Source organism: Astatotilapia calliptera, chromosome 16 (assembly GCF_964374335.1).
Source record: "Astatotilapia calliptera chromosome 16, fAstCal68.1, whole genome shotgun sequence".
NCBI lineage: Eukaryota > Metazoa > Chordata > Actinopteri > Cichliformes > Cichlidae > Astatotilapia > Astatotilapia calliptera.
Window position 1 is genome coordinate 23370428 of NC_137437.1, and position 23771 is coordinate 23394198.

Genomic DNA, 23771 nt, shown 5'->3' on the forward strand with positions numbered 1-23771 from the left:
GCTGCGTGACTTTATCACATCACACTGTTAAACTGGCTCCTCCCTCAGAAAACAATATAAACCACCAAGGGATTTCACTAGATGACATAATCTGCTATCTAGCCAGGCTTCGTATTACTCACAGTTACATAGCCTGAGATATACCCTCACTGGCCACTTCATGAGGTACACCTTGCTAGTACTGGGTTGGACCCCCTTTTGTCTTTCAAGATTTCTGGTCCATGTTTAGTTGATAGCATCACACAGCTGCTGGAGTTGGCTGCACATGAATGATGTGAATCTCCCATTTCACCACATACTAAAGGTGCTCTATTGGATTGAGATCTTGTGACTGTGGATGCTTTTTGATTAAGGTGAACTCAGTGTCATATTCAAGAAACCAGTTTGAGATGATTTGAGCTTGTGACATAATGCATTATCCTGCTGGAAGCAGCCATCAGAATCTGGGTACACCGCAATCAAAGGGATGGACATGGTCAGCTGTAGTGTTTAAGCAGTGGTCAGTTGGTAATGAGGCGCCCAAAGTGTAACAAGATCTCCCACCACCATCAACCAAGCCAAAGCATAGATGCAAAGCGTCCATGCAATGTTGTTAACGCCAAAGTCTGAGTCCAACATCCAAATGTTGCAGCAGACTCATGAGACGAGAAATTTTTCCAAGCTTCCATTGTCCAATTTTGGTGAGTATGTAAGAATTGTAGCCTCAATTTCCATTTCCTCGCTGACAGGAGGGGCACCCAGTGTGGTCTTCTGCTGCTGTAGTCCATCTGAGCTGTGCACTCAGAGAAGCTCCTGTACATACTTTGGTTGTAACGAGTAGTTATTTGAATTTTTTGTGTTGTGTTTTCTGCCCATTAGCTTGATGCAGTCTGGCTATTTTCCTCTATTCTGCAACATCAACAAGGCATTTTCACCCAGAGAACTGCTGCTCACTGGATTTTTGCTATTTTTCAAACCATTGGGGAAAAAAATCTAGCACCAACAACTGCATCATGTTCAGTCACTTAAACCACCTTTCTTTCCCTGATGTTCAGTTTGAGCCTCAGGAGGCTGTTCTGACCATGTCTCCATATTGAAGTACTTTGGGTTGCTACCGTGTGACTGTCTGATTTATTACCTGCATTAACAAGCAGATGAACAGGTGTACCTAATGAACCGGACGATGAGTGTATATTCAAAAATGTGAGTTCAACACGCTGAATGAGATTAGATTCACCAATTATGTAACATGCCTATACACATTTTAGTATCATATATAAGAACGCTTTACAGAATCGTTTGCACACACACACACACACACACACTTACCTCCTAGATCCTCCTTTCATTTAAAAATACAACAAGAAGGACATGAAATCACTTCTTGGGACTTCTTTGAATGTCGCACATTCCCAGGTTTATGAAAACGGTGTGTTTTATGTGGTATGGCACTAGTTGCCAGGTAACACAGATGGGATCAAGTTACTGAACTGAGCACTGGTTCACTATCAGGAGATAAATATACTGCGGTTATTGCGGCAAGTAATCAAATTTAAGTTTCTGTTACATATTTTGACACAAAGTTTGTTATCAGTGCTGATCCACTATAAATGTAATGATTGTCCAGTGTCTGCTCTATAATTGGTCTCCAGTAAGGTCATGTTTTTGGCAGAGTTTGCATGCGTAATCTGTAAGCATGATAGCACAAAGAGTTTTGCATGAATTCTTCTAAAACCTACTAGAGGTGTAGAGTGGGATCATGTAGACAGTCCATTAAAATTTGACCTCCATGCCCTAAGGTCTCCAAGGTCAACTTAATGATTTATTGGTCAACAACTGACAAAAAACTAACTAAATGTGGTATTTATTGTCAACATACAGAAAGCACAGTATAAAGATTTAGTTAATTTAATAAATGTGACTTCTGACCTCTCCTTCAAGCTCAAAGAGAATAATTATAGAGGTATTTAAAATACATTTCTTACTACCATTGTTTGTATTAACAACAGACAGGCATACTGGGAATGATATAGATGATATAGAATGATTTTTAAAATTTCTTTCAAATTGCATTTAGCAAATGATATTAGAGGTTTTGTCTTGATCTTAATCTTTAACAAAGAAAAATTCCACCAGTGATGGAGGAAGCGCTCTGATCATTCAGTAAAATTACAGCGAGCACACAGTAAAAACACCTTAAACTGTTACTTAAGGTAGAGAGTAAGTCTTACTCAAGCATGAAAATGCATTTACGTTAAAAGTAAAATTACTCGGAAATTAGAGCATAAAGATTAGAATAAAATGGTACATTAGGCTTTAGGCTTGAATCTCTTAAATGCACCAGACCGATTACACTGGGCTGCACTGAAGTCAGGGTAAAATCTGAAGATGTGATCTCAGTACTGGAGTTTATGTTGCACAGCATGGCCTTTGTCTTTGTAACCAGGATTGGGAGCAGCTCTACCTGCAGGTGTAGGGACAAGACAAAAGTGGACACTCTGAAGTGAAGGGCTCATGATTTCAGTTGTCATTTGAGAAAGAAATAAGGCAGGTCTCAGTACTATAAGCACAACTCCAGTATGGCACTTCCATAAGTCTAAATGGTTTTGTTTGGCGTCACTCGTTTTGTTTTACCAGTTTTACCAGACTGTCAAAGCAGACAAAGACAGAAATCAGGACATAAAGACACTGGTTTCATTCGAAGAATAATTAATCTTTGACAGACTGAAGTTGTTGTCAGAGGGTCTTTTACATCTTGGTGAAAGCAGAGCAGTTCGTCTTTCTCAGTCCAGTCACGACCACCCTATTATTCAAGGTTAAAGGTTCTTTATTTGTCACATGCATAGTTATACAAGTATAACACACGGTGAAATGTAGCCTGACACGCTCCTCGACATGTGCAAAAATTGGGGGGGGGGGGGGGGGGGTGTAGAGGAAGATATAGATTATATATACATATATATATATATATATACACATATACACACACACACACACACACACACACTAGGCGAGTGGCTCCAGCAGATCCCGGGAATAACATCGGAGATCTCTGTCCAGAAGAGCGCAGTCCTGGGAACAGCTAAGATACTGCGCAGGACCCTCAAGCTCCCAGGCCTCTGGTAGAGGACCCGAGCTTGAAGGATAAACCGCCCGCAGGGGCGTGCTGGGTGTTTTTTTTTTAAATTTTTTTTTATAGTATATACATTGGGTGAATGTGCAGTAGTACCAGCAAGCAGGTGAATTCTGTACATTAATATGAATAGACATCTGACTATTTTACAGGATAGACAATATAAACATATTTAAAATTAAAGGAATTTGAAATGTACATTGTGCCTTGGTTTAGAGTGTCTGGAAGAGTCCTGTCTCAGTCAATTATAGATGATGTGAGAGGGCGGGTGTGTGTGTTTAGGGCATGGATGGCTTGGGGATAGAAGCTCCTCTTGAGTCTCTCTGTCCTTGCCCGGAAGATGCGGAACCTTCTACCAGATTGCAGAAGTTGGAACAGTTTGTTGCCAGGATGGGACGGGTCCTTCAGTATCTGCGCTGCTCTAGTCCGGCATCTCCTGGTGTAGGTGTCCTGAAGCGGGGGGAGAGCAATCCTGCAGCAGCGTTCTGCTGTACGGATCACTCTCTGGAGAGCTTTTTGGTCCTTCACACAGCTGTTCCCAAACCACGATGTCATGTTCTGTGTGAGGATGCTCTCCACAGCACCTGTATAGAAAATCCTGAGGATCTTTGGAGAGACCCTGAACTTCCTCAGTTGTTGTAGGTGATACAGGCGCTGCCTAGCCTTTTTGGTCTGGACCTGAATGTGGGCAGCCCATGTCAGGTCTGAGGAGATGTGGACACCAAGATACTTGAAGGACTGCACCCTCTCCACTGGAGCTCCATTGATGATAATGGGCTTGTAGTCTCTGTGCTGACCCCTTCTGAAGTCCACCACCAGCTCCTTGGTCTTGCCGACGTTCAGCTGGAGGTGGTTATCCTGGCACCATGATGCCAGATTCTTCACTTCATCCATGTAGGCCGCCTCATCGTTGTTGGAGATGGCACCCAACACCACTGTGTCGTCAGCAAACTTCACAATGGTGTTGGAGCCATGGGTGGCCACACAGTCTGAAGTATAGATGGAGCAGTGGCGAGAGGACACATCCCTGAGGTGCTCCTGTGTTGATGGTGATGCTGTTAGAGACGCATCTACCCACCCTCACCACCTGAGTTCTGCCAGTGAGGAAGTCCAACACCCATGCACACAGACGGCTGTTAAGTCCCAGATCCCTGAGCTTTGTGAACAGTCTGCAGGGCACTATTGTGTTAAACGCTGAGCTGTAATCAACAAACAGCATTCGCACATAGTTACCCTGTTTCTTGTCCACGTGGGTGAGAGTGGTGTGTAGGACGTGGGCGATGGCATCCTCTGTGGATCTGTAGGCGAACTGCAGTAGATCTGTGGTGTCTGGGATGGAGGAGGAGATGATGTTCTTCAGCAGCCTCTCAAACACCTTCATTACTACCGAGGTCAGTGCAACTGGCCGGTAATTGTTCAGGGATGAGGGTTTGCTGTTCTTGGGCACAGGGATGATGGTGGATCTTTTGAAGCATGTGGGGACCACAGACTTCGCCAGGGACTCGTTGAAGATGGAAGTGAACACACCTGCTAGGTGGTCAGCACAGCAGCGCAGCAGACGGCAGGTGATGCCGTCTGGCCCCGCCGCTTTCCTTGTGTTCACTCTCCTCAATGCCGCTCGGACGTCATGCTCCGCGATGCTGGTCACCGGTCTCTCGCTGATGACGTCACTGTCCTCGGTAGTCAGGCGGTAGATAGCATTAGCCGCCTGGCTAACCTCGAAACGGGCGTAGAACTGATTCAGTTCGTTGGTGAATGCAGAGTCGGCGTTGATCGGCGCAGTGTCCCTGGCTTTGTAGTCCGTAATGGTGCGTAGTCCGTGCCACATACTCCGTGTGTCGCCCTGTTGGAAGCGGGACTCCACACGTTCCCGGTACCGGTGTTGTGCCAAAAAGTGATTGTCTGCCAAAAACTGATTTCCAATGTTTCTGTGTATTTTTTATGTGTAATATCTTTACGTATGTTCGTAAATAGACTTCGGTGAACAGGGTTTACAAAGGGGTTATATAGAGAATTAAAACAATATCTGTTTTTCAAGTATCTTTACAACTCTCTGCTATTGTACTTACATTATAACCAATCCGGTCCTTTATCCCCACTTAAAATATTTTTACAGAAATATTGTAATATTTGCTGCCATTTCTGCTGTCCTCTTGGCCAACTTACTCTTACAAAAGACATTTTTAATGTTAATGAGATTTTTTTTAACTGTTTAAATAAAGGTTATATAAAAGTCACTGCCAAAAACTGATTGCGGCTTCTACCTTGTTACACGAATGTTGTTTGTGGCTCAAGATGACTTTATGTCATCCATGAGGGATGCATTTGACATATGTTTCACATATTATAGCCCAACAAGTTACTTATAGCAGTTTAAATACGAGCAATCAGTTTTTGGCAAATACCGGAAATCAGTTTTTGGCAGACAATCACTTTTTGGCACAACACCGGCATTTGGCATCTCTCACCGCTATTATTTTCCCCAGTACAAACTAAGGCCTCCTCAGTTCAATTCATTGGCTTTGTTTTAATGTCAATTCATGATTACAGGGAGTGCAGAATTATTAGGCAAATGAGTATTTTGTCCACATCATCCTCTTCATGCATGTTGTCTTACTCCAAGCTGTATAGGCTCGAAAGCCTACTACCAATTAAGCATATTAGGTGATGTGCATCTCTGTAATGAGAAGGGGTGTGGTCTAATGACATCAACACCCTATATCAGGTGTGCATAATTATTAGGCAACGTCCTTTCCTTTGGCAAAACGGGTCAAAAGAAGGACTTGACAGGCTCAGAAAAATCAAAAATAGTGAGATATCTTGCAGAGGGATGCAGCAGTCTCAAAATTGCAAAGCTTCTGAAGCGTGATCATCGAACAATCAAGCGTTTCATTCAAAATAGTCAACAGGGTCGCAAGAAGCGTGTGGAAAAACCAAGGCGCAAAATAACTGCCCATGAACTGAGAAAAGTCAAGCGTGCAGCTGCCAAGATGCCACTTGCCACCAGTTTGGCCATATTTCAGAGCTGCAACATCACTGGAGTGCCCAAAAGCACAAGGTGTGCAATACTCAGAGACATGGCCAAGGTAAGAAAGGCTGAAAGACGACCACCACTGAACAAGACACACAAGCTGAAACGTCAAGAACAGGCCAAGAAATATCTCAAGACTGGTTTTTCTAAGGTTTTATGGACTGATGAAATGAGAGTGAGTCTTGATGGGCCAGATGGATGGGCCCATGGCTGGATTGGTAAAGGGCAGAGAGCTCCAGTCCGACTCAGACGCCAGCAAGGTGGAGGTGGAGTACTGGTTTGGGCTAGTATCATCAAAGATGAGCTTGTGGGGCCTTTTCGGGTTGAGGATGGAGTCAAGCTCAACTCCCAGTCCTACTGCCAGTTTCTGGAAGACACCTTCTTCAAGCAGTGGTACAGGAAGAAGTCTGCATCCTTCAAGAAAAACATGATTTTCATGCAGGACAATGCTCCATCACACGCGTCCAAGTACTCCACAGCGTGGCTGCCAAGAAAGGGTATAAAAGAAGAAAAACTAATGACATGGCCACCTTGTTCACCTGATCTGAACCCCATTGAGAACCTGTGGTCCATCATCAAATGTGAGATTTACAAGGAGGGAAAACGGTACACCTCTCTGAACAGTGTCTGGGAGGCTGTGGTTGCTGCTGCACGCAATGTTGATGGTGAACAGATCAAAACACTGACAGAATCCATGGATGGCAGGCTTTTGAGTGTCCTTGCAAAGAAAGGTGGCTATATTGGTCGCTGATTTGTTTTTGTTTAGTTTTTGAATGTCAGAAATGTATATTTGTGAATGTGGAGATGTTATATTGGTGTCACTGGTAAAAACAAATAATTGAAATGGGTATATATTTGTTTTTTGTTAAGTTGCCTAATAATTATGCACAGTAATAGTCACCTGCACACACAGATATCCCCCTAAAACAGCTAAAACTAAAAACAAACTAAAAACTACTTCCAAAAACATTCAGCTTTGATATTAATGAGTTTTTTGGGTTCATTGAGAACATGGTTGTTGTTCAATAATAAAATTAATCCTCAAAAATACAACTTGCCTAATAATTCTGCACTCCCTGTATTATGCCAGGTCACAAAGGCAGCAGCCTAGGCAAAGAAACCCAGACTCACCCATTAGAAGGTTTCTCCCTGTTAAAGGGAGATTTTCTTTTCCACTCTCGCCAAGTGGCTGCTCATAGAGGGCCGTCTGATTGTTGATGTTTTCTCTGTATTTTTGTTTCTGCTTATTGTTTTTGCCAGGCAACAAGTAGGAAATATCAGAGTTAATAAGAACGGAAACAACTACTGCTGCTTAGCTGTACTACTTTGGAAATGATAAGACTCTGGACTCAAAGGCAAATGTTTCCTTTAAAGCATGAATACCAGGAATATATTGTAATCAGACAACTTGGTCTTTAACAGCAAGAGACTATCTTGTGCTTCTTGATGTTTATTGGTTGCTGGCAACACAACCACAGACAGTATATAAAATATGGATGTAGGTTCTGAAATGTAAAGCCAACATACAAGTGCCTTAAAGTTGGATTATTTTAATTGTTACCAGTAAAATGTGTGAATTCATCAGGGAGCAAGGTCCAAAGAGAGCAGAAAACCTACAGAGCTCTGTCACTCTCTGGTGGTCGACAGGGGGATAACTACACTGTGAGCTTTATCACGCTCAGTGCTGTGCAGAGCATTAACCAAATTTTTACCAAGATGGCAAAAAGAAGAGTTAAACCTATTAACCTATTTCAGTATGAGTCCTCTGTGGATGAAGAACAGAATGCGCTGTTTACACTTCAGTTAGGAGAGCTGTCGGTCTCTACTGGAAAACAGAGGCAAGTGCCGGCTTTAACTCTGAGCTGTGAACACACGGTTGTATTTTCATTAGAACTTTTTCAAATAATGTAACTGTAATTTAAAATTTATTTATTTTTGTTATTTCTACAGTAAAGTTCACGCTTTGGCCATTTTTCTGTGCCATAATTTGGTTTTCTTAGAACAATCACACTCATAAGTGGAAAAAAGTGTTCTTTCTCCACGTTTCTCACATCAAAATAAACCAGACTTTCATAAATTTACTGACATCAGTTGTGCATACATTGTTTTGTTTTGAAAAATTTCCACACAAAGGGACCAAAAAGGGTACATTATTTATTCACTGCAAACAATCCAAAATTAATTTCAGCTTTGAACTAAGTACCCTGACAACGCAGTCGTAGCCATCATATTAACTTTAAACATAATAAGGGGTGGGTGCACCGTTCTTGGAAGTACTGCAATACCAAGTCGATGCGTGGAGTGGACGGAGCAAGCCCCTATTCCATCTCCCTGTTCCAAAAATCAATTTAATATATGGTCCCCGGGTAGGGGACGTATCAGATATTAAACTGATAAGAACAGATACTACACTTGATCTTAGCCAAAAGGCCGAGAAGCGATGTCGCATTCGGCTCGGAGGAAACGGCCTGGTTCCCAGCGCCGTCTCTCTGACTCATGGTTTGGAAGCTGAACTGCTGATATTTTGTACTGAATTATCACACAAACAAGAGCAACCATGTTCCCTCACACATCTTATATCGCTGGGTTTGTGTTGCGGTAAATTTAACTTGCGAGCATTTATAACGCAAACGTTATTGCGGCTTCCTGGACACGTGACACGCTTTGATCCAATAGAAAGACCAACACAAATATCACAAATACTTTCACTACATACACGCTAATTATAAATACACGCAATTTATTTATCCATTTATAAAGTCTTTAGACTTTACTCAATGAAGCGGAGTGAAACCTGGGATGAATAAGGTGTTTTACAGATCGACTCATAATAAATATACGTCTTGTAGAGCCCCCTAGTGAAGAGGAGGGTAAACTGCACCACACTCAGAAACTGGTCTAGCAAGACTCAGGAGCTGAATTAAATGACACGGTCCTGGCTCAAGGTCTTCGTATTTACAGATAAATTTACAAATTTATTTACAAATAAATAAATGAATAAAATGCGGTTTAAATTATAACACTGAGAAGAGTCCAGTTGACTGACGGTGACAGATATGAGAGCCAAAACAGAATTAAGCGGGGGCAATGAACTGACATTCAGTTAGCTGGAACACTTCTCTTTCAGTCAATGTGGGAATAAACAGTTCTGTCTATGAAGAAGTCAGTAACTAATACTGGAAGCTGTGCGGCCACCTCACCTTGACGAGAATTTCGTGTATGAGTACGTGTCAGTTTACCTGAAGAGTTTCTGAAGAGTAGCTAGTTAGCTAGCTAAATTGACCAGACAACTATGGACGGGAATTTCCGGCCCGGTAAAACTTGCTGTCAAAACTGCAGTCAATAAAATCAAAATTATCTCAAAAAAAGCAAACTTGAAATTTCGAGTTCTTAAGTCAAGATAACCCACCCTTTTTATTATTATTGTTTTGTATTATTATTATGATATTACAGAGACGGAAACAAGCTTCCACAGACAACAAAAACCTAGCTCCTTGCCCTACTATTATCTAAATATTTAAAATGATAAGGGCCATATTAACTTAGCCATGTCTGCTGCTGTTTATGTCTTCGGCCATTTGAAGGTCATATGTTTCTAACGGTCATGCGCAAAGTCGTGAGAGCGTTTGCATTGGAAGAAGCGCACAGTTTTTGACTTCATGACTAAAGCCCGTTAATTTTGCATTTATTTTTGAAAAGTATTTGTTCATAAACAAGATAGAAAATCGATTTAAGAGACTAAATTAAAAAATAAATAAATCAACAACATGTCATATTACAATAACTCTTAAACAGAACTTAATAAATAATTTAAAAACTATCTCCAAAAGTTGATTCTGTTCATCTGGACGTAGCGTTTTGTGGGTGAAACGTTTCGTCACTCATCCAAGTGACTTCTTCAGTCTCAGCTGACTGTTTCCCCAATCTTATAAACAGTACATTTGCATAATGACTGAGGGAGGGAACAATGGGCTGGGAGGTCAGTTTCTTAATCTTAATTATGCAAATTCTTATGACCATTGATCAACAACCACTGACCAAAACCCACTGATCAATGGCCATGAGTACCATTCACAAAAAGTTGGGGAATGGCTGCAATCACAGCATTGTAAGATGGCGAAAGATGTACCCTTAGGCCCCCGGAGCTCTGCAGAACTTCAGCAGGACTCTCCGCAACTTAAACGTAAAAGCGTTAGCTCTTTTCTCAAAAATGCCCTGGTTACACCATTAGAATTGTACATAGAATTTATATTCTCAATTTCTTTTTGGGGTTGAAGTGCCTGGGAAGGGATCTCAACCTCCACTCACATCTTCCTTCAGGTGATCTCAATGGGTCACATAATAGGGTGAGGCAAGGTCTCACAATGGTGTCACCCAAAACCTCTGCTGATAATGACCCACGCCTTTTTTCACACCTTGGTGCAGATGTCGAGGCACATGATCAATAGTGGGTCAACAACCCTGTTAAGAAACAATTCACTAGGGGTTAAATATCTGGGACTGTCCACCATTTGTGTTGATGCATGCTCAATCATCCAGGTAAGGAAATCCCAAAAAGTTAATTCTGTTCTTCTGGATGTAGTGTTTTCAGTGGGAGAACAGTTTTGCCACTCACCCAAGTGACTTCTTCAGTGTCAGAAGTCACAGACTGAAGAAGTTGCTGTAGACCATCTGTTTCCAGGTCAAATGAGTTGTGCTTTCAGATATGCTCTTCTGCGTAGCTTGTTTGTATAAATGTTTTTTTTGTTACCTTTCTATCAGCTTGAAGCCATCTGGCCATTTCGCTCTGATATAACCAGGATTTTCACCCAGAGAACGCTTGCTCACTGGATATTTTCTCATTTCATCCCTGTAAACCCTGAAGATGGCTGTGCAGGAGACTCAGTACAGGAACAGGTGTACCTAATAAAGCGGTTGCTGAACGTATGAAGCATGAATTTACAGGACTATGCAGTAGTTTGTGCTATGTTCTTAGATTGTATAGATTTTCTGTTTGTTTTCCTATGCATATATTTTAATGAGTATTATTTAGCTTGTCTCCATTTCATCAGTTTTGATGACTCAGTCTTTAATGAGTGATGAAAAGTCTTTATTCATTCATCACAAAGTTGAAGTGCTTGACTGACTATTCATGTTCTGACAAATGTGAGAAAGGATTTGTCTTTTGCAGAGGCGAGTCTGTGATATGAAAAATGCCTCAACTGTTTTCAGAACTGCATTAAGAGTGGTGAGAATTACTTCTCTGCTGTGACAACTGAGCCAAATCCATTACGAAAAACCGGAGTGAAGATTAACATTAGTGACGTAATTTCCGTCAAATATGGCGGTCCGCCCAGTTCCCTTCTTTAAAAATGTGATCAGGCAGGATTGAAGACTCAAAAAGCCCAGAGACACCGGCCATAAGGTCGCTCTGCATTCAGCACTATTGACTGTTACCAGCGTTGCTTGTTTCACAGTAGCTGTTCTAATTTTCTTTCCAATTTCCGTTTTCCCTGCCAGCAAAGCTGTTCTGACTCAGTGGAACCATTAGCTAACAGCAAATAAGCTAACACAGTCAGTTCACAAAATTAGCTGACTGAATTCAGACGACTAAGTTTTTATATTGTAGACAATGGGTTATTCTGATGTATTTAAAATATTTATTTTTGCATTTTTTGATACAATGCTCTGTATTGTATACAGATATTATAATAAAGGATAGTCTTTTAAATTTAAATAAAGACTTCTCTTGCTCAAGACCACTTAAAAACCCCCACTTACAATAAAGTCTGGCTCATTTAAATGAAATGTAAAGAAATGACAGGTGACTTGAGACTTTTGCAGTTATATAGTGAAACCAAACTGGGTACTAAAACTGGAAGTAGTCATGTGATGTGTAATGATGAGTGTACTAAAGCACTCACACACACTCAGATCCCTTACAGCACAATATTTATTCAACAATATACATTAATTTCTCTACATTTCAGACTTATGTTCATTTTTTTTATATTCATCTTGCTTCACCTTTGTACATTTATTTACAAGATTTAAAATAAGTCTTTCTCCATTTATATAACATCATTAGTACAGTGTAATCACATCATCCAGCAGCTTCCCTTGAAGCATTCATAATTGCTAATCTATTTAATACACCGACTGGCGTCTTTGAGCCACAGAGCAGCAAACTGACAGAAGGGCTCAACATGCACTCAGAGTCCAGGTGTCCATGGTCCTCTTAATTCACCCATGTAAGAGAAGTCGTTTGCTCTGTAGCACCACGGCAGGGTGTATAAACAGAATCTTTGAATGGCGACACTGTTGAGGTCTTGCACCTTTAAAAATCATCTTAAATGCATGTGGCCCCTCCCACCCGACGAGGATCGGCGAAAGCCCGTCCACCAAAATAAAAAAATAAAAAGGAGAGGGTGGGGGAAATGTTGCATAGAATCAATTCTGATGTCAAGAACAGAAATTTTAGTGCTGCCATTTTTTATTTTTTTTTAAATGTGGCTTTCTGATAATCTCCTGAGACCTTCCAGACCCCATTTTATATATATCTATATATCTATATATATATATATTTTTTTGGTTTTAAAAAGAAAAAAATATAATAAATAGCTGTACCCTTTGACTTTAACAAAAAAAAAAAAAATAGTATTGTGTTGGATGTGACATCCAACACAATGCTACTTTAAGAGACTAAAACCCTGCATTGAGTGTATTTGCACATAAATGGATGTCATTTCGATTACTATCTTGAGAGAGGTGGATGGATTAAAGTGCATTCTACTGTATGAAAACAAAGCCCACAGTTGTCACATGCAGGACAGGAAATGAACTTTATTTAAATAAAATATATTTTTTCCTTTATTGAAATTCAAATAGACTTAAGGATTTATAAGCTTATCTATGGCAGCTAAAATTTCCAACCACAGTCAAACTTTAACGTTCATTTCCCACCCTGATCACATGCAAATAACACTGCGTACGCACACGCTCCCACACACACACTCTCGGACATTTGTCACTCTGTGGCAGCGTGCAGCACCAAAGTGGCTGCTGGTACCCCTCAGGTGAGGGGGAGTCGTGTGAATGACAAGAACACGTTAACAGTTTAAAAAACAAAACAAAAACAAACAACAGCCAAAAGGTGCCACTCGACTCACAGCAAAATACAGTAAATGGGAAAACACGGCTCGCCGAGAGCCACACAGCACGATGACAGCAGACAGTGGACCAGGTGAGAGTGTGAACTGTAGCTACTCTCCTCTCTTCTTCATCCTCCACAGTCCAGTCCAGTTCAGGAGGAGGAGGAAGATGATGTGAGGCCAAAGAGCTGACTACTGAGGCTTTTTGGCCTGAAATGTGTAAGGCTAAAGCACACACAGGACTCACTCAGGACCAGGAGCAGCAGCTGTGAGGGTTTCAAGCACAGGAGCACGAGCGTGTGGGATTTTCACTGCACACTGAACTGACTTTTATAAATATATATATATATATATGCATATGTATATATATTAATCATTCATTCTCTTTTTAAACAAGCACTTGAGCAAAACATGGAAATGCAGTACAACCGCTGACTACTACAGTACACAGACGCTTCATATACTGCTTTTATATGTGAACAGCTATACTAAGTGATGATATTTTTTTTTTTTTTTTTTTTTTTTTTTTTTTTAAATGGCAAATAAAGGTGAAGCTGCATCTAAGGGCACGTTGAACCATGTGTCTAGAGATCCCTTTTTTTTTAAATTTTATTTTAAAATAAGAACAGCAGACAGGAGAAAAAAAAAGAAGGCATTTTTAAATTTAAGACATCCAAAGGAGGGGAAACCGAAAGTCCTTAAGGAGAGGATGCGTATCGGCACATCTGGCAAAGACGAGGACAAAACTCGGGTTTGGCTCACCGGGCATTTCATGCCAATGAAACAGCCGGCGCTTCGCAGGGCACTAAACATGCAGACAAGCACGCCGTGCTCAAATCCCTCAGCCCAGACAGGGGGTACTACAGAAGGCCAGCGAGCACTGCGCGCAGATGCAGCCGTTTCACAGCAGAGATCTAACTCCATGTATGTGATTGAAATTGCACTTCCAAAAAATAAAAATAAAAATCAAAGCAGGGCATTTTAGGGACTTAAAATAATAACCCAAATGAGACTGATTGATATATGACAGGAAAAAAAAGAAGAAAAGTCTGATGGTTTTTGTTTTGCAGGTAAAAACTGCACATGATGGTACTCAACTGAAATGCAAGGCCAGGATATTCAGCCACACTTGTCACACGAATGCGCACAAATCTTTACAGTGTCGTCACAGCTGCAGTGTGAAACCATTTGCAATCCTCCCAATTGGTCATCAGTCTGATTTTGAACCATTCTGCATTCTGATTGGGAGACACGTGTCTGAGTGGCAGGTGAACACACAATGAGGTAGAACAAAATGTTTTATAAGCATCCAATCAGAGCACAAAAACAGGCGGTCAGCAGTGACTGCTATACACCTCCAGAGGGCAGCACTTCACCGGCTCAGACATGACGCCAACACACAAGCTTTAACACAGACCTAAACGCTCACTAACGAGTGCTCTTAGACGGAAGGATCCATTGAGCAGTTTGAACCGCAAATTTAACATACAGTCAGCAAAAGTGTGCACGGTCCAATGCAGTTATTCATCGAGATTCAGATTTTAAACCAAACCGCAAGACAAAAGTCTTCCCATAGCTGCACAGTATTTATTTCTCTAGATTTAACCATTTAAAATCTCGGGGAAGGACAAAGCCTCGACACCCTTCCAGTTTGGTTTTACAACAATCCTATTTGTTAGATTTTACAGATGAAATGAGAATTGTTTCTGTGACAAAAAACAGGTCATGGCCTTAACCCTAAAGAATCACTTGGGCCTGACAAACTACTGACACACACACACACACACACACACACACACACACACACACACACACACACAAAAGAAAACCCTTCTTTGGACTCTGATTTAAAACATTTAAAGATCTGTTATTCATAAAACTCTCTGTCGAATTAAAACAAAAAACCCCAAAAAACAGCAATTAACAAGGAAGATAATCAGCAAGAACGATTGCACGTGAGCCCCGGGAATGAAGGAGAAGGAATGAAGAGACAGACCAACCAAGTCCCCCACTCTTCTCCAAATGAGCGACGGTAAGTGTTATTGCTGATTCATTTTTGACTGATTCAGTCTGGAAAACGTAATAATCTGAAATGTCACGGATGACCTACAGCTAGCCTGAAATCCTTGCAGATCTCCTCTCGTCACAGCCTCCCTTTGAGGAGAGTTTCTATGTGGAATGCTCAGCTTGGCAGAGAGGAGGACGCAGTGACACGCTGGACTCTTACACTCGACCGTAGTTACAGCAGGAGCAGCCGGTCACGATTCACTACTTTTCACGTTGTGCTGTCAGTGACTTCATCCACCCACGACGACAGCAGGTCTCAATTACAAATTTTAATGGATGTTTAACGGGGTGGAAACACAGCTCTGGAGATCTCAAATGTGTTTCAATTTCTTAGACACACACACACACATACACAGACAGACGCACAGGTAGAAAGACGTCATAGTCGAGCTGTAGAGAGTCGCGGAGAGAAACTGCATGAATCTGTGTGTGTTATGTAGGTATTCGTGCATGTGAGTGTGCGCGCCATTCCCTGCACTGGACGTTAGACCTGTGATATGATCTGCATGTTGAAGCTGGGGGAGCGTGACTGCTTGGTAAGAGGTGCTCCAGGAGACAGCAGGGCCTGAGCCTCCTCCGGCCTGAGCAGGTGTTCCTCCTGCAAACTGATGGTGGAGTGCCGGTGAGAACCCCCAGCTAGAAGCCCTTCCCTCTCAGAGCCTCCTGCCTCCTCGTGTTCCTCGCCATTGCCTCCGTTCAGGTTGAAATTCGTGCAGTCAAAGGACTTGCTGGAGGAGGTGCTGCCAGTCCTCACTAGCATGGGGCCCGCGGGGAAGCTCAGGTGCTTCTTTATGGGGCTCAGCTGGATGGCGTCCAAGTTGATGCTCGCTGGAGGCGACTGCTGCCTCTGTTGATGCCTCCTCGTGGCAGCCTGAAGATCCGCAGACAACTCCACCTGTTTGTCTGTCTCCCGCTCTTTCTCCCGCTCCTTCTCCCGCTCTCGCTCCTTGTCCCGAGACAGTCGCGCAGTAATGGCTTTCTTGATGCTGCTCGTGCTGCTGTTCAGGCTGCCACCCCTGGGCCCCACGCTGCCGCCAAGTTTGGTGCCGCTGGGCTGGCTGCTGTTCGACGCCCCAGAGGAGAAACCCTCGTCTGGGTCGTTGATATTGAAGGAGTCCTCCCCGCCGCTCATGCCATCAGCGTCTGAATGTGACGATGAATGAACATAGACAGAAGCAAAACAAAAGCAAAGAGAAATGTGAGTGAAATCACAAAATGCTGAGCTGAGTATGACCTGACTGAGCAAAACTTTTACTCTCATTTTATAAAACCTTCCAAACACTTCATAACTGCAAAGTTTCATAATCTATAATCTCGTCCACATGTCACAGAAGTTGCTGCTCTGCCTCGTTAACACAAAGCCGTGTCTTCTAATTTTTTATTTACAGTGTTGTCAAATGGCTTGTAAAAATTTTAGCAGTAATAATGACTATGATTAGATGATTAGAAATACTCCAAAACAAATTAGCAGACTTAATTAGTTCCCCTTCTAAAAGTGCAACACTTTACGCTCGACAGACTGTGCTTCTTCATTATCTCAGTCATTAAGCACCAAACAGAGGTTCAGTTCAATAGACTGCATAATGACCCTGAGCTCTGATCCTCTGATGTAACACAGATTGACTGAAATCTGACCAGCTGTTTGTTTGGGCAAAGTGAGAGTTCAATACCCTGGCTCAAAGAGCTGAGTTTTTTTTAATCACAATATGCAATCGTCAATAATCTATAGCCTAATAGGCACGATATTTGGATAAAGACCTAAAGATTAAAACATTTTTAATCCATTTGTATCCTCACTTTGAAAGCTGAAAAGGAAAAAAGATGATAAAGTGTTAGAAAAAAAGCAAGTTATTGACATACAGTATGCAGGGTAAAGGCTGTTAAAAGAAGAGAGATGATCAGCTGTCTCTCTCTGTCATGCATCGTTGGGACAAGCAGACCCGGATGACAGGGAAACCACAGACAGCACCAGAAAAAGGAATGCAGAAAACTGAGAAGAAAAAGGTCTGGACTGACATGCACATAACATGAGGAGAAGACACATGCTCTCCTGCCCCATCCCTCGTCTCTCCTGCAGCACTGGCCCAGCGGTCACGTGGTTGGCCGGCTGAGATGTGCCTGCCAATCTGTGGAAAGCGCTGATGCGAGTCCAAACACCTCGCCAGATCAATAGCCTTCCAGTTAGAGCTGACAGCCCGCGAGGCTTAATGAGCCAGTCTGCAAACCACCACAGGCCAACCCAGTCCCCCCAAATGAAGAGTGGTATTGGTGATCTTTACCAACAAGGCTGCAGCCAGTGGTTTTTCCATGTTTTAGCCTTTTGACTACACTTTGCTTATGTCTGCTCATGCAACAGATTTATATACTTCCTGCCGGTTCCCAGTCATTTCAATGCGCTGTGAAATTTAGCCGGAAATATCTGAAATAACCATATTTTGTATTTCAGTTTTTAAGTGGGGAGCATTTTAAAAACTCTTCATGGTGCATTCAAGGTCAATCTGAGGAGCAGCATTTTAAAGTAAACCTGCAAAAATCATTGCTTCTGCAGAAAAAAGAAAATACACATAACCCGCAATATAGCTGAGAGGGTCAGTGTTAGCTTTGCAATTCAAAACAAAAATAAAGGGAGGAAGTGCTACTTAGCATACAAACTATCCATATTTTCCCTGTAAAGTTCAATGCTTTGTTTATGTTTAAAAGTTAAATCGTTGGTCACATTATTAATGAGGATGAACTTTGTGCTTTGCATAACAGAAATTTGGTGTTACAAGCTAAAACAGCACTTTTCAATCCGTAGGCGAATTTCATCTGCAGAAGTTAAGCTCACTGCACATAAGCATCAGAGTTTGTATTATGTAAAATATAAACCAACATACAAAAGAAGTAAACTTTAACTATATAATGATCGTCACTAATGGAAGATTTGTCCAGTAGAAGGCATTATGGGTAACTGTGTTTTTACATACCTGCGTGTTTGATGAATTTTGACTACAGCAGTGTATATTTGAAAAAGGACCTGTTTTCCTACCATAAACAGAGTCCATACATATCAATAAATACACATAAGGAATTCTTCCTTAAGAGTCTTTGATGATCTTCAGCGGCTCATTCTCATATGTTCTGGTTACAACGCAGAACGTATGAGATAGGATCGCTTTAGAACTAAAGAGGACAGACATTAAAGATTTCTAATAAAGACTGATATTTAAATTCATTTTCAGATTGTTTTTAAAACCACAAAGTTTCGAAATAAACTAAAGCTCCTGCATCAGTCGGGCTCTTTTAAAAATCTGACATCATCAGTTCAGAGTTTTTAAAACTGCCCCCACCTCAGATTTAGCAATATTAAAATAGCACATTTTATACTTTTACTTTGAAGTGATCTGAGCTGAATGAATAATTTCCTCTAAGGAACTCAAAACAAAAAAGAAAAATGGTTGCGGTGCAAAGAATATGCTATAAGAAGTTTAAACATGCAAAGGCACAAGCAACTTTCAATTTCAATGCAATGGAGAGGCAAACAAACAGGTTTCGACTTCCTGCAAGAGAATCGCAACTAACTGACTGCTTTTGAAATAATCCCATGTTTCTCTTTAATATGTGGCAGATTTCTATCTAACAAAATCATGATAAAGGATTCTTTCAGAGCGGCGTTCAATGAAAACTCACTGGAAGAAGACGAGATGGCACTCAGACATACACTGACCACAAGCCAGGAAATGCGTCTGACGTTTCAAGATTTCTAAACGTTTATGAATGGAAATGGACACACACTTAAAGGATGCAAAATGGGCCTACAATCCCCGCTCGAAATAGTAGACTGACGGCATTCAATTTATAACTTGGCCTTTTTTTCTGATAAGCTAAAAGATCCGACGTTTCTTGTTTGAGCAGAAATCACTGAAGCTTGCTGTAGCGTGTGCATGCAGGGCTTGTTTTCACTCACTGAGCTGGGGAAAAGAAATGCAACATAACGGAACACAAACTTAGGACAGAGTAAAGGTGCTGGACTAATAAAAAAAGAAAGAAAAAGAAAACACCACAAACAAATCGGAGGTTCTCTTTCTGCAGGGAAGGGTGGTAGCAGCAGATGGGTGCTGCTGGCCTCACAGACCCAAAACTTGATGCTATCAAACACCTCAAGGGGCGAGTTCAGAAAGAAGATGCCGGATACTCTGAGCCCGTTTTGTAAAACTGATACATATTCCCTGTCAAAGCTGTAGAAAATATAAATCAATAAACCCAATTATCAAACAGGGAGAGTTTGGAAAGCGCAGAGTAGAAGGTCAAGCTGGACACTAAACATGCTCAGTGAGTGACAAGGGTGGAAGTTTAACGTTGAAGGCATGATGAGGGGAAGAAAGAGAGAACATGACATGACGACAGGCCCATGCAGAACGGCCACTAGCCAACCACACTTCCTTCAAACCCAGAATAGGCGACTCTTCCACTCTTAAATGAGGCAAAAACATAGCAAAGGTTTTGCATTAGAGGGGTTGTTGGCTGAGCGTCTTATAAGACTGGATGAGTTAGTATACTCTGGGGAAGTGAAGAGGCAGCCACAATGGAAAGGGCAGAGTTAACCGCCTCAAGCCGAGAAGGGGTAGTAGGAGGAGGGTTGGGATGATACAGATCGAAGGGGGCACCTCCTCCTGAGACCCGCCCTGCTCTGAGCGTCCGCCCCCGTCCCCTACCCTCGAGAGTGATGGGGGGAATGATGCTGCTGCTGCTGCTGCTGTGGTGGCTGTGTTGCCGCCCTCCTCTTTCCTCTTTAGCCGTGGGATCCCAGTGGGTGCGGTGGCGGTGTTGGTGCTGGGCGAGGCTAGGATTGACGATGAGGCTCAACTCTGCATCGGTTGAGTAGTCAAAACAATCTGGGAGTCAACAACACAGATGAGGAAATGTGTCGCTTTAGTAGCAGCAAGCTTCAATCAATTCGGGCCTCATCATAGCCAGAGCAGGCCTAACTACTGTCTCTAAATTCATATCCACAAGATATGGAAAAAATAGGAACTACCCCATAAATACTTGGTAAAATGGAGACAGTAGAAATTACAGGCACCATTTCGCTCTTCATCGTAACCAGTGAAACAAAGCACGTAATAGACAGGACAAGCAAAAACAGAGAAAAGAAAAGGAAAAAAAGAGCAATAAGGAGCAGTGAGTGGCACAAACACTGCAAACACAGACTATATGACCACAGTTGCATACAATAACTGACATGAAACACTATTTAGATGATGCTAATGGTGTAACTGAAGTACAGAGGAAACGGGTTTTCTTCTCACTGGAAAGGGGGGAAAAAAAAACACCAGAGAAGTCATTTTCTCACCAAATAGCTCCTTCTTGCGGGCTTTTATAGATCAGGGAAAAAAGTAATAACCTGTAAGATTACAGTTTAAATCATAACCATGCACTTGCTTAACTTTCTTCTTCAAACTATCCTCAAGTGCTACAGATAATTCATGAGGTTGATGAAAGGGCGGGGAAAAAAAAAAGTAATCTACTCTGCGTCCAGATTTACTTCCTGCACTGCGGCCTGGCTCGCGTTCCTGTGTGCTGCAGCCAAGATGGCAGATTTTAAGTCTCACCCTCTCTCTTCCAGCGGTGGCGTCGTATCGAGGCGGTGGTGATGGCCGAGATTGATATACGCCTGATGGTGGGAGTCACCTCCACCTGCAGCACCTTGCGGCCCCGTGGTGCGTCGGGAGCGCTTTCCGGCAGCGAGTTTTTCATGGCGTTCCCCAGCTGAAGTCGACACATGCACAGGTGCAGATCAATAAACAATTAAAGGAGCAAAGCCAGGAGGTATAACAAGATTTAAAGCCTGGTTATGGTTCGAATTTGAGGACCAAAAAAAAAAAAAAAAAAAAAGGCAGATCAAAGCCATTATTTTACTTCATGGTTTTTATTTTGTCTCGGGATTTAATTATAGACAGGTGGGAGTTTACTGCTGTGCTGCAGGTCTTACCAGGAGAGGCTGGGAGTAAAGCTCCAGCTGGGCTCGGTACAGAATGTCCTCCAGAGCTTCTCGCCCCATCTCCCACTCTCCATTGTATCTGCAAATCACAACAAAAGACACACACACACACACACACACACCGGCATTTAACAATGTCATGCTGCGAGCCTATCTGGAATGTCTCACAAGGTGCCTTGACGTCTGAATCATATCCTCTAATCTATTATTAGTTATTTAGTAATGCCTGCAGCTACAGCGAGGGCGTGGTGGATAACTTGGGCACGTATCTAAACAGAGGGATTATACTCTTTGTCACGCTGTTGAAATGCAAGAAAATAGGCAGAATTTTTTTCCTCGCAGTGAAATAAAATATAAAGCATTTAGAAAAGCAAACTTTATGTCACACATAAATGGTTTTCACAGTTACTAAATAGAATACTGGCACATTAATGGCTGCTAATTTGTGTAAAATTGTGTAAATGCAGGATATGGAAACATATTATAAAATTCCAATTGAAAATCAGCAAAGACTGATAAACATGTATTTAACTTGAAAATGTCCAATAAATACTGAATATTATCTTTGCAGAGCAAGATACTGCAAGATACTACCTGGACTGATGACCATGAAAAAAAAAGTACTATGGAAATAATAAATTAAAATTGCAAAAACACCAGGAAGTGAATGGCTGAACTCTTTGATGTGGTCCTGCAAATGCAACAGTCATGCGAGCGGGGACAAATGTTCTGGGCTTCCTTTTAGTCTTAAGATCAAAAGAAATGGGATGAATGGGCAGGTAAAACAGACTCTGATGTTCACGAGGCTGAAAATTACTCTACAGTAGAATAAATTTCCAATCTGAACAGCACAAGTGAACGCTGTTTCTGTTTGTGATGTTCTGATATCCCAGCACATTTTGCTTCCTCTCTCGGCATTAGCGGCCATATTAACCTAAATCCCAGACTGTCCTCAGCTAGTGCCAAGTGTGAAGCTTGGATTCATGTTCATCTGGCCTTCACGTGAGTGAGCACTGAGGTGACCTATGGTAGGGATTACTAAAAAGGCCATTATTTTCTGTCATCTAAACTCACACTCACACACAGCCCTTTTTTTTCTCCTTTTTTTTGTGCATCGCCTGCTCCAACCTACTGATTTCTGCTCTGCATCCTCATGGAGGTGATGAGGCAGAATGCATGCTCATCCTCTCCCAACCGCTCTGCTACACCACTACTGCAACAGTAGTGATTCCAGTCACCATCGTATCAGGATATCCATATCTGAGGACTTGCTGTCATCGAGGAGCTATAATCAGCTTTGCAATGACTGTCCTCGTAGGGGATGAAATCACCTGCTTCCACAATGCGCTGCTGATGTAATCGCTCTCTACAGTGGGTAGCTTCTGCCCTTGGTGGCGCACTAGCATATGCTGTGAGGAGAATTTCTGCAGCAGCTCATGGCAAACTAGAATCAAGAAGACCCTCATTAGCAATGTTCCAGTGGCAAAAACAACATTATGTTGTGTTGCCCACAACGAGCAGCTGGCTACAGCCACAATAAATACAGAATCTCTTTTCAGCTTCATTTACACCATTCGCTCTGGCCTGTGCAGCTTCAGACTGCTCTCAGAGCAGTAAGGTGGTTGTAGCTCTGGAGGTAGATCGGGCCAGCTACTAATCAGAAGTCGAGTGTTTTTTGTTGGAAAAGGTCAACAGACATATGGGTTTGTTTACTAGTCAGAGGGTTAGTAGTTTGATCCCAGACTCCTCCAGTCAGCATAAAGAAATGCCTTTGGGCAAGAAACTGGACCCCAAACTGGACCTGATGCATTGATCCTTCATGAAAATCAACCAAAACCGATTCTGGCTGTAGCGGGTAGCTAAAAAGCTCTAAAGCCAGCTCAAGACTAAAAATAGAGCTGAAAATAAGTGATAATGTTCCTTTATAACAACAGCATATGTATATTGCATATATAACAAGTGATGATGCATGAAACTTGTTTCTGCAGCCGTGGAACTGCCAAAAAAATCATAATATAATGAAATAAGCAAAAACCGAAACACTTTTCCTGCTTTAAAGACACGTACATGGCATGATACACTGCAGTCAGCATCTGCACCATGAACTCAGGGTCCAACAGCACTCGGTTGCAAGGTTCCCTCCAAAGCTTCTGCTGTTGCCGCGGGAAGCCGCATACACACAACCTGTGAATAGAGATTTTTACTGGTTAAACAACATCCCTTTAACCTCTGTGGAAAGCACACATCAGATAAGATGAGGCTAAATGGGAAGAACAACTAAAGGAAACATCAGACACTTCCTGAGGAAACACATCAAACACTGAGCGAGGGGAACAAAATCTTAACTTCTTGAGACTCATAGAAGGTTAGGCAAGGTCAGCCAGCAGGGCGCTCACGTCTTTACTGTGAGGCTAAACTGAAAGAGTGAGTGCTGTTCTCGTGCTCTGAAGT

The 23771-nt window shown here is 42.1% G+C and overlaps 1 protein-coding gene and 1 non-coding gene across 6 annotated transcripts in view; both read right to left on the reverse strand.

The window, feature by feature from the left end:
- Window positions 1-8394: 8394 nt before the first annotated feature.
- On the reverse strand, window positions 8395-8585 carry LOC113008543 (U2 spliceosomal RNA). Its single transcript, XR_003270035.1, has one exon. It is a non-coding gene; the product is annotated as a U2 spliceosomal RNA (small nuclear RNA).
- Window positions 8586-12057: 3472 nt separating this feature from the next.
- Window positions 12058-23771, reverse strand: part of LOC113007398 (hyccin 2) — a 49891-nt gene continuing 38177 nt past the window's right edge. For 2 of the 5 annotated variants that reach the window (XM_026143920.2, XM_026143921.2), the window contains 6 exons: window positions 23388-23504; window positions 21312-21399; window positions 20932-21088; window positions 20673-20693; window positions 20035-20214; window positions 12058-16483 (listed from right to left, as the gene is read on the reverse strand). In XM_026143920.2, coding sequence (XP_025999705.1) covers window positions 15825-16483; window positions 20035-20214; window positions 20673-20693; window positions 20932-21088; window positions 21312-21399; window positions 23388-23504 — 1222 coding nt within the window. In that variant the 3' untranslated portion in view covers window positions 12058-15824. The remainder of the gene's footprint in view (window positions 16484-20034; window positions 20215-20672; window positions 20694-20931; window positions 21089-21311; window positions 21400-23387; window positions 23505-23771) is intronic. The other 3 variants (XM_026143922.2, XM_026143923.2, XM_026143924.2) reach the window with 3 other exon arrangements.